The 16,352-nt window shown below is 39.8% G+C and overlaps 1 protein-coding gene across 4 annotated transcripts in view; it reads left to right on the top strand.

Moving 5' to 3' along the window:
* The window catches only part of pcnx1 (pecanex 1), a 283,871-nt gene that overhangs the window by 189,630 nt on the left and 77,889 nt on the right, over positions 1–16,352 (top strand). For all 4 annotated transcript variants that reach the window (XM_060828820.1, XM_060828819.1, XM_060828822.1 and 1 more), the window contains 2 exons: positions 10,978–11,083; positions 12,446–12,538. In XM_060828820.1, the coding sequence (XP_060684803.1) occupies positions 10,978–11,083; positions 12,446–12,538 (199 nt within the window). The remainder of the gene's footprint in view (positions 1–10,977; positions 11,084–12,445; positions 12,539–16,352) is intronic.

Raw genomic sequence — 16,352 nt, 5'->3', positions numbered from 1 at the left:
TGATTAATTATTTATCATACGTGGAACTAAACAATCTTGAATTTTATTCTTGATGAATATATAATAGCACATGGCCTCAACAATACATGTACACCATTGTGACACTGTTTTTATTAGGCTTGTGTTGTGACACACTATCAGTTATGTGGTAGTTGCACTCTTCCAGTTTTTTTTGAGGTAAATCAGCAATAAAACACTCAAACATGGCATATGTTTTGTGCTTGGACTGCTACTGATTGTGAGCACCAGGACTATTGGCGGAGGCTAACATTCAAGCAGAAGAGGTATCGAAACCTTTGCTCATGCTTAAAGTAGAAACATTCTGGTTATCGGGAACATTTCTGTATTTCCAGCATTTACCTTGTTTAGTCCTTTTGAATTTTATGTATGCCTTTGAGATTCCTCACTTATTCTTCTAAACTCCAGTGAATACATTCCTAACTGATCCAGTTTCTCTTCAATCATCAGTCCTACCATGTCAGGAATCAGCCTGGTAAACCTTTATTACATTCCCTCCATAGCTAGAACAATCCAAAGCTGCACACAGTATTACAGGTGTGGTGTCACCAAGGCCGCTCCAATTATAGCAAGACATCCCTCTTTCTGTACTCAAATTTTCTTGCTGTGAAGTTCAATATGCTGTTATGGACCAGACCAGACCCCCTCAAAATATTTTAAGAAGATAGCCAAGATCCTAACCTTTTCTTATTTTAAAGGCAAATGGGGAGTGCTATGTTTCCGATGCAATTTGACTGGTCCAATATAGTAACATCCCATAAGCACACTTCTTGGCAAAAATTGAGACACAGATTCTCACATGCAGTTGTCCATTGCAGGAGGAAAAAAACATCAAGAGAAAACTCAGAGAACGTAGCTGCCAGGAGACATCTGCTGAAGCATCCAATTTTGTTGAATCCCCAACAGCTTCAGATGCTACTGAAAAACCAAAACGCAGAAATCCTGATATGCGAGAGCTGGCCACACCCATTCAGGCTGTTCTTTTTTAAAAAAAACAAAGACTTCCAAGCTATATATTCAACAGGTCCGGACTAACTAGTTCAGCATCTCTTCAGTTTCTCTCTTCAAAGAAACCAGGACAAAATAACCTCATAGACACAGCATCACCTTTTTTGTGCTCTGCTACATATGCATGTTTACTTTTAGCAGCTGGTGGACAAGATACCCAGGTCTGGCTGCACCGCACCCTTTCCAAAGCTATTGCTATTCAGATAATCAGCCTTACAGTTTTTGCTGTCAAGTTGGATAACCTCAGATTTTCCCACATTATACTTTATCCTTTTTTTTAGATGCTGTCCATTCTTCTGCCCTACCACCCGTCTTTGTACAATACCATCTTGGAATTTTTCTTTCCTGCTGAATGTGTAAAATCTGTGTTGTAAAATATCCCCTTAAATGTCTTCCATTGTATCCCTATATACATATCCCTCAATCTAATTTGCCAGTTACTTTAGCTATCTATACTTTCACAATTGCCTTTATTTAAGCTTAAAATGTTATGCATGAACTCACTCTTCACTCTGAATATAAAATCTAATCAAATTATAAAGATTGCTACCTAAGACCCCTGCATTATGAGGGCATTGACTAATTTTATCTAGTTGCACAATAAACCAGACAAATAGATAAACAAGGTAAGCAGATAGATGCGTGTCAATGCAGAGAATTGAAAGATGTATAGGTAACAAGAGGGAAATTATGTACATTTTAAGTGATCAGGTATTGCAAAGACTTGAGGACTAAGGAATATGGTTTAAGAAAATTAAAAAACTGTGAATGCTGGAAACCTGAAGCTGAAACAGAAATTGCTGGAGAAACTCAGCAAGTCTGGCAACATCTGTGGAGAGAAAATAGAGTTAATGTTTCAAATCCAATGATTTTTCTTCAAAACCAACAATTTCTGTTTTTGATATGATGTGAGAAACACAATTAAAGATAATAGCACAGTTGATTTTTGTATCTTGCAATGCAGAGTACAGAAATAATTAACAAATGTCTCCATATTTTAGTTGTGTTAGATTTGGAGCAATATGTGCTATTGTTTGTGCAATTCCTTTTAGAAGGATAAAAACTAATGAATAAAGTGTACTGAACTGTTGAGATAGAACACTTAAGAGACTCTGCATAAAGAGACACTTGTTTATATAAGTTAGGATAGAATCAGCAGTGATTAATTCTTTCTGTTCATCAGATGGAGAGAGAGTTTGAAGAGAACACAAATTTAAATTGGACATTGCATAAACTTTTTCAATGGTTTTTGTACTTATACTCCTTCACTCCAAAGCAGGCTTGTGTGCAGGCTTTCAGCTCCTTGTTCCTCAGTTCAACATAAATTGCTGTTGGCAGTAGAGCATAACATTGGTGTAACTTAGTGTAACTGCAGCATAAATCAGATCTTTATCGGGGAGTTTTTAAGTAGTTTCAGTACTTTGCTGTTTCGGTGTTAAGTGGACAGGGTATTTGCACTGTCCTCACCAGGGTCCTCACCCTGAATAATTTCTCCTTGGAAACCTCCCGCTTCCTCCAGACAAAAGGGGTAGCCACAGGCACTCGCATGGGCCCCAGCTATGCTTGCCTGTTTATCAGTTATGTGGGACAATCCATCTTCCACAGTTACACCATTCCCCACCATTTCCTTCACTACATGGATGACTATCGGCGCCATCTCGTACTCCCACAAGGAGGTTGAACAGTTCATCAACTTCACCAACACATTCCACCCTGATCTTAAGTTCACCTGGACCGTCTCAGACCCCTTCCTGCACCTCTCCATCTCCGTCACTGGTGACCGACTCAACATAGACGTCGTCTACAAACCCACTGACTCCCACAACTACCTGGACTACACCACCTCCCACCCTGCCTCCTATAAAAATGCTATCCCTTATTCCCATTTCCTCCACCTCCACTGCATCTGCTCCCAGGAGGACCAGTTCCACCACAGAGTACGCCAGGTGGCTTCCTCCTTAAAAGACTGCAGTTTCCCATCCCATGTTGTGGTGGTTCATGCACCTCCTCCCTTGAACCCTCCCCTCAACCGCAACAAGGACAGAGCCCTCTTGGTCCTCAGCTTCCACCCCACCAATCTCCGTATACATCGCATCACCCGCCGCCATTTCTGCTGCCCACAAGTATACCAGAGATATATTTCCCATCCCACCCTATTCGCTTTCCATGAAACTATTCCCTCCACAACTCCCATGTCATGTCCATGCCCCCCAACTCTCTCTCCCCCTCCCGGCACCATCCTCTGCCACCACAGGAATGCAAAACCTATGCCCATACCTCCCCTCTCAATTCTGTCCAAGGCCCCAAAGGAGCCTTCCACATCTATCAAAGTTTTACCTCCACTTCCACATGTCACTTACAGTATCTGTTACTCCCGATGTGGTCTCGTCTACATGGGGGAGAAAGGCTGCCTACTCACAGAGCACTTCAGAGAACATCTCCAGGATACCTGTACCAACCAACCCCACCACCCTGTGGTCGAACACTTCAACCTAACACCCCCACACCCCACCTCTGCCAAGGACATGCAGGACTAAAGTGGAGATGTGTTGAAGAAGGCTGGTTCAGACAGCAGTATCCGAAAGATACAGAGAAGATGAGGAAGATGAAATAGAAGAGTTTCCCTTTGTGACTATGGTTTAAAAAAAACATTTTGCTAATGTCATGAGAAAAACAAACTACTTTGCTTACTGAATTTATTTCTTCAATAAATACTTTACAATCTACTCCTTTCAGAAGCAAAACAGTCACATTGTGATAAGATCACTGGGCTAGTAGTCCAGAGGCCTAAGCTAATGCTGTCAAGACATGGATTCAAATCCCACCACCAAGACTCATGTCATTTAAATTCAATTATTTTTTTAAAAAATCTAGAATTGAATGCAAGCATCAGTAATGGTGACCATGAAGCTACCATTAATTGTAAAAAAAAAACTGATTCGTTAATGTTCTTTTGGAAAGGAAATCTGCCTTTCTTACCTGGTCTGACCTCCATGTAACTCCACCCGCACCACAATGTGATTGATAAGTCAATGTTTTAGCAAGTCATTCGGTTAAAGGACAATTATGGATGGACAACAAATGCCAGCTATCATGTGATGTGGGCATCACTGGCAAAGAGTAAAGAGAAACGTAATTGGACTGAACTGCATAAGATATATGCATTATGTAAATAGATAAAATACTGAGAAAAAAAACAATTTAGTTTTAGTGTCAGTTTTTGGGTAATTGCTAAATTGATCATCAACGACAGACTGACTTGGAAGTATGTAAGCTGGTTCAAGTCAGAATAATTTTGTGAAGAATTGGTCATTGTTAGCGCATCATTTTTTTTTTGAGAATTTCATTAGCACAACGGTATAAGAATTATTCATAACTTCCGCACCTTCCATATTGCCTGTTGAAGAATGGCTCATGGATCTGAACCTGTTTTGCTACATTTCATGGGTTAAATAAGAAACACCCATGGGGGTAATTCTTAAGACGTTAAGTACCTGACTGGCCAACTAACGATCATTGGCTGGGGTTGTTGGAGGTCAAACAACTTGGCCACTGGATTTTACTGCAGAAGTTCTATGTAGTAGATTCCCAGGTCCACCAATTTCCAGCTGTTTTATCAATAATTTTCCCACCACCATGAGGTCAGAACTTGAGAAGTTCACTGTTGACTATACAATGTCTGGCACTTTTCATGGCTCCTCTGGTGTTGAAGTTGTCCATGCCCAAATATGGCGGGAATTGGAATTGACTGATGAGTGACAGGTGACTTTTATACCACATAACTGCCAGGCAGTGACCATCCGAGAGAATCCGACCTTCGTCAGATTACCATCACTGAATCTCTCTATCAATCTTCTATGGTTTAACATTGATCAGAATCTGAATTGGTAAAAACAAAATAAAATCTGTGGCTACAAGAGCAAGTTAGAGGCGCGGAATTGAATGAGCCCAGATTGGACCTCGTGGTAGTGATAAGGGAGCTTGACTCGAGTGGACCCAGTGCAGACATCATGATGCTAGCAAGTGAGCCCCTACGTACTTTTCTTGGTCGAGAACGCAACCTGGCATTGGAATTAGCAGCTGTGATGTTGGCACATAAGGCCCAGTGGTGAAAAATTGCACCTGGCGCTCAGCGATTTTGTTATTTGGGCCTGGTACTGGCGGTGACTAAGCTGTGACAGAATGACAACAGGTGTCATCGAGGTGGGTCCAGCAGGAGAGATGTGACTGTGATGCTGGTGTGTCTGGCGCAGGTGGTGGTGAGGCGGTGGCAGAAAAGAATCAGCCCAGTGGCAAACGATGCCTCCTGAAGAGTGATGCTTTTGATGTTGGTTGTCAGGTGGAGATGATGGAAAGGTGGTGGAGGAGTGATGATGGCACAAGAGTCATTGACCGTGACCTAGCTTAGGACTGATGGACTATCTTGAATATTTTTCTTCCTTTTTTTTCTTGTTCTTAAAAACTATTTAAAATGATAGCGAAAAAGCTTTTCACTGTATTTTATTGTTTTTCTCATTGATTTTATTGTCATGTGTATTTTACAATCATCATTCAGAAGTTCTACGGTAAGTAACTTCCTTCCTGATTCCTCAAAGCCTGTCCACCATCCTCAAAGCACAAAAAATGTGACAGAATACTCCACTTGCCTGGGTTGATGCAGTGTCAACAATATTCAAAAGGTTGAAAACCCATGGATAAAGCATCCCACTTGGTTGACATGCTTTTTTATATGTTCAACATTCACTCTGTTCATCATTGACACATATTGGAGCAGTACATACCACCTAGAAGGTGCACTGCAGGAACTCACTGTGGTTTCTGAGACAACATCTTCAAAGCCCGTGACCTGTAGCACCACATGGACAAGGGCAGCAGCTACACAGAAAACACCAACACTTCTAAGTTCCCCTCCAAGCACTCACCATCCACTCTTGGAACTATGTTGTGGTATCTTCACTGTTGCTGGATTAGAAGATGCCTCACAATGTGTAATCTGATTGGGTTGAGGAACAGATTTCAGAGGCTGAATAACCTCCATCGGCAAGACCCCCCCACCTCCACCCCAGCCCAGCCCAGCTCCTCCACCACCACTGAAGTATGCAAATAAAACTCAGAAATAAAAACATAAGATGAGAAATACTCACTATTTTAAGGAGTGAGAAGCAAAGTTAATGACTTTTGTAGGTCAATGTCATGTCATCAGAACTAGAGTTCTCTCTTCACAGACCTGTGTGCAACCTGTGTTTAAAACTGATATGGTATTCTGCACTTTATACCTATAAATAAAGTTAAAGTAGCTAAGTAAATACTTTTCATAACTGCATATGAATATTTGTCACCTTCTTGTAATAGTCCTCTTTGTTGTTTTAATGGTGGATTAATTTATTTCAACACAACTCAATTTAAGACGTGAATGGATAAATATCGTGCACATATGTTCATTGTCTTAGCACATCCATCACAGTCAGTCAGTTTTGGGCTGATCTAAACAAGTGAACGGATGCAGGATATAATTTATTTAATTCATTTTAGCAAGAAAACAAATTGCTATAATTTGGAAGTAAAAACAAAAATGCTTGGTATGCTCAGCGCGTTATTAGTGAAGAGAGAATAGAGATAATATTTCACGATTTTTACCTTGCATTGAACTAAGAAATACTTTTAATCACCAAATGGGAGTAATCACTTCGGGTTCCTTCAAGTATTAGCCTCACCAGAGGTTTATTTTTGCTGACACAGGTGAAGATCTAGAAGTAATGCCCCATGATTGAATACTTTGTTGACATTTTCTAACATGAAAGGTGCCCTTGAAAGTTTAAGGGCCAAATATCTTTGGGAGCAAAGAATATTACTTAAAAGCAAGGTGAAGTCAGAAGTGGAGAGAGTAAAATGAAGCTCCTTGCCATTTATATCATTCAGATACCTAATGCATAAAGTTAGAATCACATTTTGTAGCGAGGAAGTTAAACGTGTTTGTGAAAATTTAGCTGAGCTTAACTTTTTTTATAAAGTAATGAAGTTTTTGATGGCTTATGGGAGACTTAAAGTACGCATAATACTGAGACCATCAGATGAAATAAATAAAGGCAGGCATAATGATTACCTCCATAAAATCATGGTGTGAAATTGCCCACGTGTGTCCTGTCCACAAGAAGCAGGATGAATCTCATTGTTAATCAGAGGTATAATGGAATTGTAGTGCTTATCAAGTGGATCTCACTAACCACTTCAACTCACCAATCTTAATGTCCAGATTGTATTCCGTCAGCAGTGCTGACTTCAGACCTAATGCTTTGCGAAAATATTTGAAAAGATAAAGACAGCAGTGTGGAGTTATCCCGAAGAGTCAGCATGGACATGATGAGACAGATAGAATAGATGCAAACAAGGGGCTATGATTTATTGCAGCCCAGAGCTTAACAAGGGGACATCCAGCTTTTTCCATCATGTTTTGTTGAGTGCCAAGAAGTTTGCCGTCAGTAGGTTGCAGCTGGGTAGACAGAGTGTTAATGTAATTCAGAGCTCCCAGCTAATGCTTTGGGGTCATGGCTTTCAATCCCACCATGGGATACTTCAGAACTAGTTGTGCCTAGCCAAACAGTTCTGTTGGAGTTCCTCACTGACAATGAGGAAAATTGTCCAGTTATGTCCTGTTCTGCAAAAAGCAGGGCAAATCCAACCCAGCATTTACTGCCCTGTTAGTCAACTCTTGATGACCAACAAGAAATGGAAATTTGGCAGTGATGTCATGTGGCACTTAATAACCTGCTCACTCACAGTTAGTTTGTTTTCAGCCAGTGCCACTCAGCTCCTGACCTCATTACATCCTTAGTCCAAAGATGGACAAAATAACTGAATTCCTGAAGTGTGGTGAAAGTGATTGCTCTTGACACTCAGGCAGTATTTGACTGAATATGGCATTAATGAATCCTGTCAAAATCGGAGACAACAGTAATCAAGGGGGGAGTTTTCTGATGGTCAGAGTCATACCTATCACAGAGAAATATTGTTGGTCAGTCATCTCAGCCCCAGTTTATCACTGTAGGTATTTCTCAAGGTAGTCACTATTTTCAGCTGCTTCTTTAATAACCTTCCCTCCTCCTTAAAGTCATAAACTGGGATGTTTGCTGTTGATTGTACAATGTTTAGTGTTTTTTATGATTCCTCAGGTTAATAGGCAGTATCCACGTTTTGGCTAATAAGTGGCAAGAAACATTTATGCCATGTAAATGCCAGACAATGGCCACCTTAAGTGAAATAGAATATAACCATCTCCCTTCTTCAATAGCATACCTACCTCTGAATCCCCAACTACCAATTTCTTGCAGGTTGCTATTGTTCAGAAATATAGTACTGTGTCCAGAAGAGCAGGTCAGAGGCTAAGTATTGTGTGCCAAAAATCCAAATCTAGACTCCCAATGCCTGCACAAGTCTACAAGGCATCCTGTTGGTTTGGTATCCTGTCTACCACTTTCAGTGTTCATTCCCTTGACTAACCATTTACAATGACAGCAGTTATATCATCTAGAAGGTGAACTGCAATAGACAGTACTTTCCAAATGTATCACCAAGAAGGCCAGGGGTAGCAGATGCTTTGGAATGTCACCGTTATGATCCCAGTTGATTGTAATGCTGGCCAGGTCAAATTCTAGAGTGAAACCTAACCTGACACAGTTGCATAAGGTTTCTTGCTTGTGTCCTGCATGTTCACCACATTGGTGTCTGTACCCAAGATATGCAGACACTAATTTTTCCAAAGTGGACTTTACGAAAAGCCCTGTCCGTCTGAACTGTTCAAGCAACTTAAGACTTCTTTGCGTAGTTTTGATAGTCTGGAGAGTGCCACAAACTGAACTGCCCCTTCACTTCATCTTTTTCTCACCTGTGACCCAGTGTGGCCCCGGGCCATCTGTTTTTCTGTTATCATAAAAGTTCAAATGTGTAAACACTTCATCAACGATGTCCCATTGCACTTTAAGTCATGTGCCTTCCTCAGAAAGCCTATTTTGAAATCCCTGTTTAAAAGAATGACAAATTGACTTTTCTCTGAAAGGAAAGTCTCTTTCACAGAAGTGAAACTTAAAATCTATTTACCTCTACTTTAGAATCTAAATTCCCAAATGATAATTTATTATAACCACCATCTGCAACATCACCTCCAAATCACATTCCTTCCTGACTTGGCACCGTATTGCTGTTCCTTCACTTTGCCTGAGTCCAAATGTCAGAACTCAACACCTCACGATACTGCATGGACCTAGACCTCAAGGATTGCAGCAGTTCAAGAAGACAGCTCACCACCATCTTCACAAAGGCAATTGGGGATAGGCATAAATTCTGGTTTGACTGGCAATGCCCATGTCCCATGAATGAATTTTAAATAATTGTAAAATTCACATCATTGGTATTGGGGAACTACTCTTCTGACTCCAGTCATAATGAAAAATGGAGGATCAATAATTGTGGTAGCTGGATACTGAATATCCCAGCTCCAACGTGTCATGCAACAATTCCTCAAGGTCCAAATGAATTATAGAATCATATCATAGAATCCCTATAGTGTGGAAACAGGCTATTTGGCCCAGCAGGTCCATACCAACCCTCTGAAGAGTATCCCACACAGACCCATTCCCCTACCCTCTTATTCTATATTTCCCCTGACTAATGCATCTAACCTACACCTCCCTGAGCACTTGGGGCAATTTAGCTTGGCCAATTCAGCTTATCATATCTTTGGACTATGGGAGGAAACCCGAGCACCTGGAGGGAACGCACACAGACACTGGGAGAATGTGCAGACTCCACACAGACAGTCATCCGAGGCTTCAATCAAGCCCAGGTCCCTGGCGCTGCGTAACAGCAGTGCTAACCACTGAGCCACAGTGCCGCCCCATCAATACAAATGATCTGATTAAGTTGAAATTTCTTTGAGAACTCAATTTTGTCTGCTGGTGCAGTTAAAATGGTGAAAATTGTCCAGTGTTTAACTACAGCTGATTTTTGTCCATTGGCCCTTGCTAGAAAACTTGGATGTGGTCATTGGGTTGATGTTTGTCTTTTCTCTGACTTCAGAATGACTAAATGAGGATTTGTTCAATTGAATAAGAAGTATTGGAACAACAATAGAAGTTACTAGAAAAAACGCAGCAGGTCTGGTAGCATATGTGGAGAGAACTTTGGAGCTGGAACGTTGGCTCTCCACATTTGTTTTTCTTCTGACTACCAGCGTTCACAGTTTTTTGTTTAGTTGTTTAAGGAATTGTCGGAAGCTTAACAACCTTGGAACTGTGTCCAAGATGCCGCTTGCCTAGAAGAGGGAATGACACTAAACTTAAAACAGATATAATTATAGAATCCCTACGATGTGGAAACAGGCCATTCGACCCATCAAGTCCACACCACCCTCCAAACAGCATTCCAACCAAACCCACCCTATCCCTGTAACCCTGCATTTTCCATGACTAATCCATCTAACCTGTGCATCTCTGGACACTACGGGCAATTTAGCATGGCCTTGGTGGAATGGAAACTGGGTCCCTGGCATTGTCAGGCGCAATGCTAACCATTGAGTTCATGATGCCACCCTAGTTGTTGGAAAATTGTTTGCGAAGAATCAGAATGTGACCTAGTTATTGCTGTGTAGATCATAACTTGACTCTCTTGGTAATGAGCTCTGTTTATACAGATAATCATACACAAAGGTTCATTGCTAAACATTTTTATGGCGATGACTACTTTTTGATATGAGAAAAAGAGTGATCATAAACGTGACAACAAAAATACTGCTAGGCAGATTGCCTTCTGTTTTACTTAAGTTCATCTCCACAGTGAGGACAAGTTTAAATCCTTTACAGAGGCAAAATAATGGGATTAGAGTTATTTAGAGTGAACAGTGAAGATCTCCTGGTCAGCATTTAAGTAAATATTGTTCTGTTTGCTTTGAAATTACAGGTCTTTAGTGAAGTCAAAAATCTTCCCAACTACTGATGATAAGAATCCTGAAGATCCTCTAGCAGAAGTAAAAGATCCTTTACCAGAAAAGCTGAAGCAGTCTGTTGTAAGTTATATTTTTTATTGTTTACTACTTTGATTTATATGCAACTTTACAGTGCAACAATAATTTTAATGTATGCAGCTTTGTGTTTATATTTGTATAAATGTGACTGAATAAGAGATTAGATACTTTGTGATGACCGATCCCTTCAACTAGAACCTTAATGAACAAGCTGAGTTTTACAACAATCTAGCAATGGTCACCTTATTCTTCTTGCTACCCCAGAAATTGCTGCCTGCATTTAATTCAGTGTCACAAATCACCACAAAGGAAATGTTGGTCCAAGAGATTAAGTACTGAATTTATAATCGGGGCAGCATGGTGACTCAGTGGTCGGCACTGCTGCCTCCCAGCACCAGGGTCCCAAGTTCGATTCCAGCCTTGAGTGACTCTGTGTGGAGTTTGCACATTCTCTCCATGTCTGCATGGATTTCCTCCGGGTGCTCCGGTTTCCTCCCACAGTCCAAAAGATGTGCAGGTCAGGTGAATTGACCCTACTAAATTGCCCTTAGTATTAGGTGCATTAGTCAGAGGGAAATGGGGTGGTCCGGGTAGGTTACTTTTCGGATGGTTGGTGTGGACTTGTTGGGCCAAAGGGCCTGTTTCCACACTGTCAGGAATCCAATCATAATCCAATCTAATCTATTAGCGTGGAAGCATTTCCAAGTTCATAGATGTAGTCAGTCCACCTATGCTTTGTTTTTCTTCAACTATCCCCCTGTTCTGGCAATTTCCTCCAGTGTTCACTTGATGGTACAGAGTCAGAGCAAACTACCGATTCCATAAAGAACTGCAAAGGCTGTGTATCTGAAACAAAGCATCTCGTTTTCCACTTGGGGAACCTGCAGCTTGCAGGCCTCAGCAATGAGCTCATTAAGTATAGAGCTTAATCACCACCTTCAGGTCCTTTACCCACCCCCACTCCCCAAACCCAGTGTGACATGGACTACTTTCAGCACAACCACCACATTTTCACCCACTCTTGGCAATTTGTCTGATCATTCTGTGAGAGGTGTACAGCATTATGGTTGAGTCTAAAATTGTCGTTAACCAAAGCTAATGTGTATATTCTTCCATAATGGTCAGGAATCTTGATAGTTCCTTTTTCTATAAAGCCTTCTTTGTCTAGTTAATCTGTCATTGACCAGGATTCAAAATTTGTGACTTGTCTGAACATTTGTAATTTGTTTTTGGTAAGTAATTATTGGACTAGCGAAGGTAGAGACTAAACAGAACCCCAGAATGAAGTGACTATTTTAGGGAAAAAATTTAACAGATGTTGATCATTAAGTACAATTGTTAAAATGATTTAACACAAGCAGTTCTGAAAATAGCTATTGTTTTTTTTTGTTGTTTCTTCTCCAGAGTGAACGTTTACAATCCGATCTGATAGTTTGCATAGTCATTGCCATCTTATACTTTGCAATCCATGTCAGCACAGTCTTCATTGCCCTGCAGGTAAAGAACTTGAGTTTTTATTCTGTGGAATAATACATGACAAACCACGGTTTTCCAAAGCTATGTCCAGTGACCATTTTGAGTGCCTGAAAGAAGACTTTAGAACTGATTTAAGGAAATATAAAGTCACTGAATCCTTTAGCCAGAGGAAACATTTATGGAATGTTCCACACTCTGCTGTTGAATGCCAAGTTGTGTAAAATCTCCTTGAGAGGCATAATATTTTTGCAGTTAGTTAGTTGATCTAAGTATTGAACTTTGCTGAATCGAGCATGTTGAACGATGACCAGAGTCAAAAAGAAATATAATTTCATGCAACTTTATATGTAAGGTATGATTGTTAAACATACATAGATCATTTTCTGTGGAATTCGCTTGTCGGGGCAGAATTGTATTGTATGTGTTAATATTTTACACCCTCAATAAGACAGTGCTTCATTAAGAGACAAATTATCATGGAATGTTATGAGGTTTCTTATTTGGGAATGAAACAGAATGATTGACTGGAATTTCAGTATTTATCTGAGTAGATCTGCAATTGAACTGCAGACTCAACCTATTCGGTGACCTTCATTCCAGTTATGTTCGCTGTCAGTCAACAAATTGTCTACTTTTGTAAGCAGTATTTATCCACTAACCTTTTCAAAATGTATAATTTTGGAAGCCCTCCTCACTTTAAAATCTTTGCCAACTGCTGTTACCTGAAAGCCCTATCTCTTCATTTAATGCAAGATGAGTGATAAATGTTATCCCAGCCAACCCACATCTCATGAATGAATTATTTAAAAAAAGACTGTTTAGAATTTAGTAACTAACTGACTTTTTGGTAATACATAAAATGTAAAAGTTCGGTTGATTCCAGCGTCATCATGTACTATATTATTTGACTGGCAGTTAGGGAGTTTGTACTCCGCTTTCTGGCTTCCTTCTTACAAGTAATTTATCAACCATAGCATTCAGAATCACCAAATTGTTACAGCACAGATGAATGTCATTCTGCCCATTATGTTTGTGCCAGCTCCTAATGAGTATTGCATTTAGTGCCACTCTTCTATTTTCTCCCTGTCACCCTGTACTGTTCCTTTTCAAATGAGAACAATTGCCTTTTGAATGACTAGAGTGAACCTGCAACTCTGAGGCAGTGTACTCCAGACTCTGGCCACTTATTGTATGAAAGTGTTTTTTCACTGTCATTGATGCTAGATAAATTGTACATTTTTAATCGAAGACAGGATAATAAAATTTATCAATCAAAAATATTAAAGGACGTGGAGCAAGTGGGGGTATATGGCATTAAGTCATAGATCACTTATAATCCAGCCAGTTTGAGGGGCCAAGTGCCATTATTTGCTTCCTTTGAGACTTAAAATTTCCTGTTTGAACTATGTGATAAAAATGATATGATTCTAAAACCAATCCACAATGGTGCGAGAGCAGCTTAAACCATCCAAATCTAGCATGACTTAGAGTGATAGTGTTCCTTGCATTATTGATGTAATAAGCCTATTGAGACCAGTTAGTTTAAGTAGGGTAATATTGGCACAAATGTCAACTTTTTAATATTTGCAATTAACTTTTCAAATTATAAAGTAACCAAAAAGAAAACTGAAAAACTTTAGATTTGTTTGACCTGTTTTGCTGGTGAAATTCTCGTCTGTGAGCTTGACCTTGCTGAAAAAAAATTGGCATTATCAGTTTGCAGATCAAGAGAGAGTTCTTAAGTTGGCAAATCTGTAGGACTAACTGACCAATTTAAGCTGTTTTGCACAAACACATCTCACCCTCAGCCTCTCAGTTCTTTTTAAAAATCTGTCTAGATTTGCATGTTAATTGCTCATTAAACTTGCTACAGAAGGTTAAGTCCACTAAATAATAGAGTAAGCATTTTTCGAACAGGATTATTAATACAATTGTAACCAGGATCTGTTAGAATTATAGAAATTGACAGCATAGAAGGAAGCTGTTGAGGTCTTGTGCCGTAGTGGTAGTCTTCCAACTATTTGCACCAGAAGGTCTGAGTTCACACATTTGCCCTGGTGAGTGTCATAACATGTCCAAACATATTGATTTAAAAAGTAACTAGAAGGAAATCATTAGGGCTGTTGTGGTGCAGTGTCCCTAATTCTGAGCCAGAAGGTCCAGTTTCAAATCCCAGTGTCATATGTGCCTGAACAGGTCTATTAAAAATACCTAGAAGGAAGCCATTGGCCTACTTTCTAATTCTTGATCTGTAGCTTTGTAAACTTACACTTTTTGGAGATTTTAAAACATTAGATTTTGTATTTTAGTATTTGTTTTCTTAATTTTTGTCTTTTTTCAGTCTCTTAATGGAACGTTCCTTTTTATATTTCTGCACCTTATTTGACTCTTAAATAGTATGATTTTCTCTTCACATTAATTGTTCTGTTCAATTTGAACCATTTAAGTCCTTTTGTTTCAGGAAGTGCATTGTTGCTCCCATTCCTCAGAGAACAGGTCCCTGTTAACAATGCCATAACATTCTCAGCTCTTGCTTGCAGCAAATAGCACTACAAAGTCAACTTGAGCTGGAGAATAAAGGAGAATGTAGTCAGCTGGACACACCACAAAATGCTCCAATTTTGGCAATCTCTGCCCCACCGTCACTCTTGTTATTAAATGTGAATCTTGGATTCCACCTATAATCTGTGTCACGTGCAACTGAGAAAAGCAAAGTGCAATATTTCAGATTTTCAGCATTTTCATGTTTTAAGCTAGTGCTTTTGTTTTCTGGAAACTATGATGACTTTAATGAACAATTTGGAAAGCACATACAATTGACCAGTTAATAGTTAATTGCACAAACCAGTATTGTGCACAGAAAAAAATACTTTGTGAAGTATTTGTATGCAGGAAAGAATGATCGATGTCAACTGTTATGGTTGAAATATTACTCCTGGTTAAACGCTCTTGGTTATGTTTGTAGAATTAATAAATACCAGGTCCTTTTTAGTAGGCATAAATTATTGAACATTTTCCATGATTGAATGCAAATGAGTGAAGAATTAAAATTCCACTAGAATTAAGGCTACAGTGCTAGTTGCTCAAGAAGAAGTGAGCAACTTCTTAAATTTGCAATCAGCTTAGGAGAAAAGATTGCAAAAGAGTCACAGATTGATAGGCTTGTACAGTATGGGAACAAATCTCTGGTCCAACCCGTCCATGCCCACCAGATATCCTAAACTAATCTAGTTCCATTTGCCAGTGTTTGGCCCATATCCCTCTAAACCCTTCCTATTCATGTACCCATCCAGATGCCTTTTAAATGTTGCAATTGTATCGGCCTCCACCATTTCCTCTGGCAGCTCATTCCATACAAGCACCACCCTCTGCATGAAAGTGTTTCCCCTTAGGTCTGACTTATATCTTTCCAATTTCACCATAAACCTATGCTTTCTAGTTTTGGACTCCCCTATCCTGGGGAAAAAAGACCTTGGCTGTTCACTATTCATGTCCCTAATGATTTTATAAACCTCTATAAGGTAAGACCTCGGCTTCCGACTGTCCAGTGAAAATAGCCCCAGTCTATTCAGCAGCACTTCCTTTAGTTCAAACCCTTCAACATCCTTGTAAATCTTTTCTGCACCCTTTCCGTTTTAACGACACTTTTATATCAGGGAGACCAGAATTGAATGCAGTATTCCAAAAGTGACCTAACCAGTGTCCTGTACCATTGCAATGTAACACCCCAACTCCTATACTCAATGCACTGACCAATAAAGGCAAGTGTACCAAATGCCGCCTTCACTACCCTGTCTACCTGTAACTCCACCATCAAGGAACATAAACCTGCAAC

The sequence above is a fragment of the Hemiscyllium ocellatum genome, chromosome 8 (assembly GCF_020745735.1).
Source record: "Hemiscyllium ocellatum isolate sHemOce1 chromosome 8, sHemOce1.pat.X.cur, whole genome shotgun sequence".
Taxonomy (NCBI): Eukaryota; Metazoa; Chordata; class Chondrichthyes; order Orectolobiformes; family Hemiscylliidae; genus Hemiscyllium; species Hemiscyllium ocellatum.
This window is presented reverse-complemented; position numbering and strand designations above follow the sequence as displayed.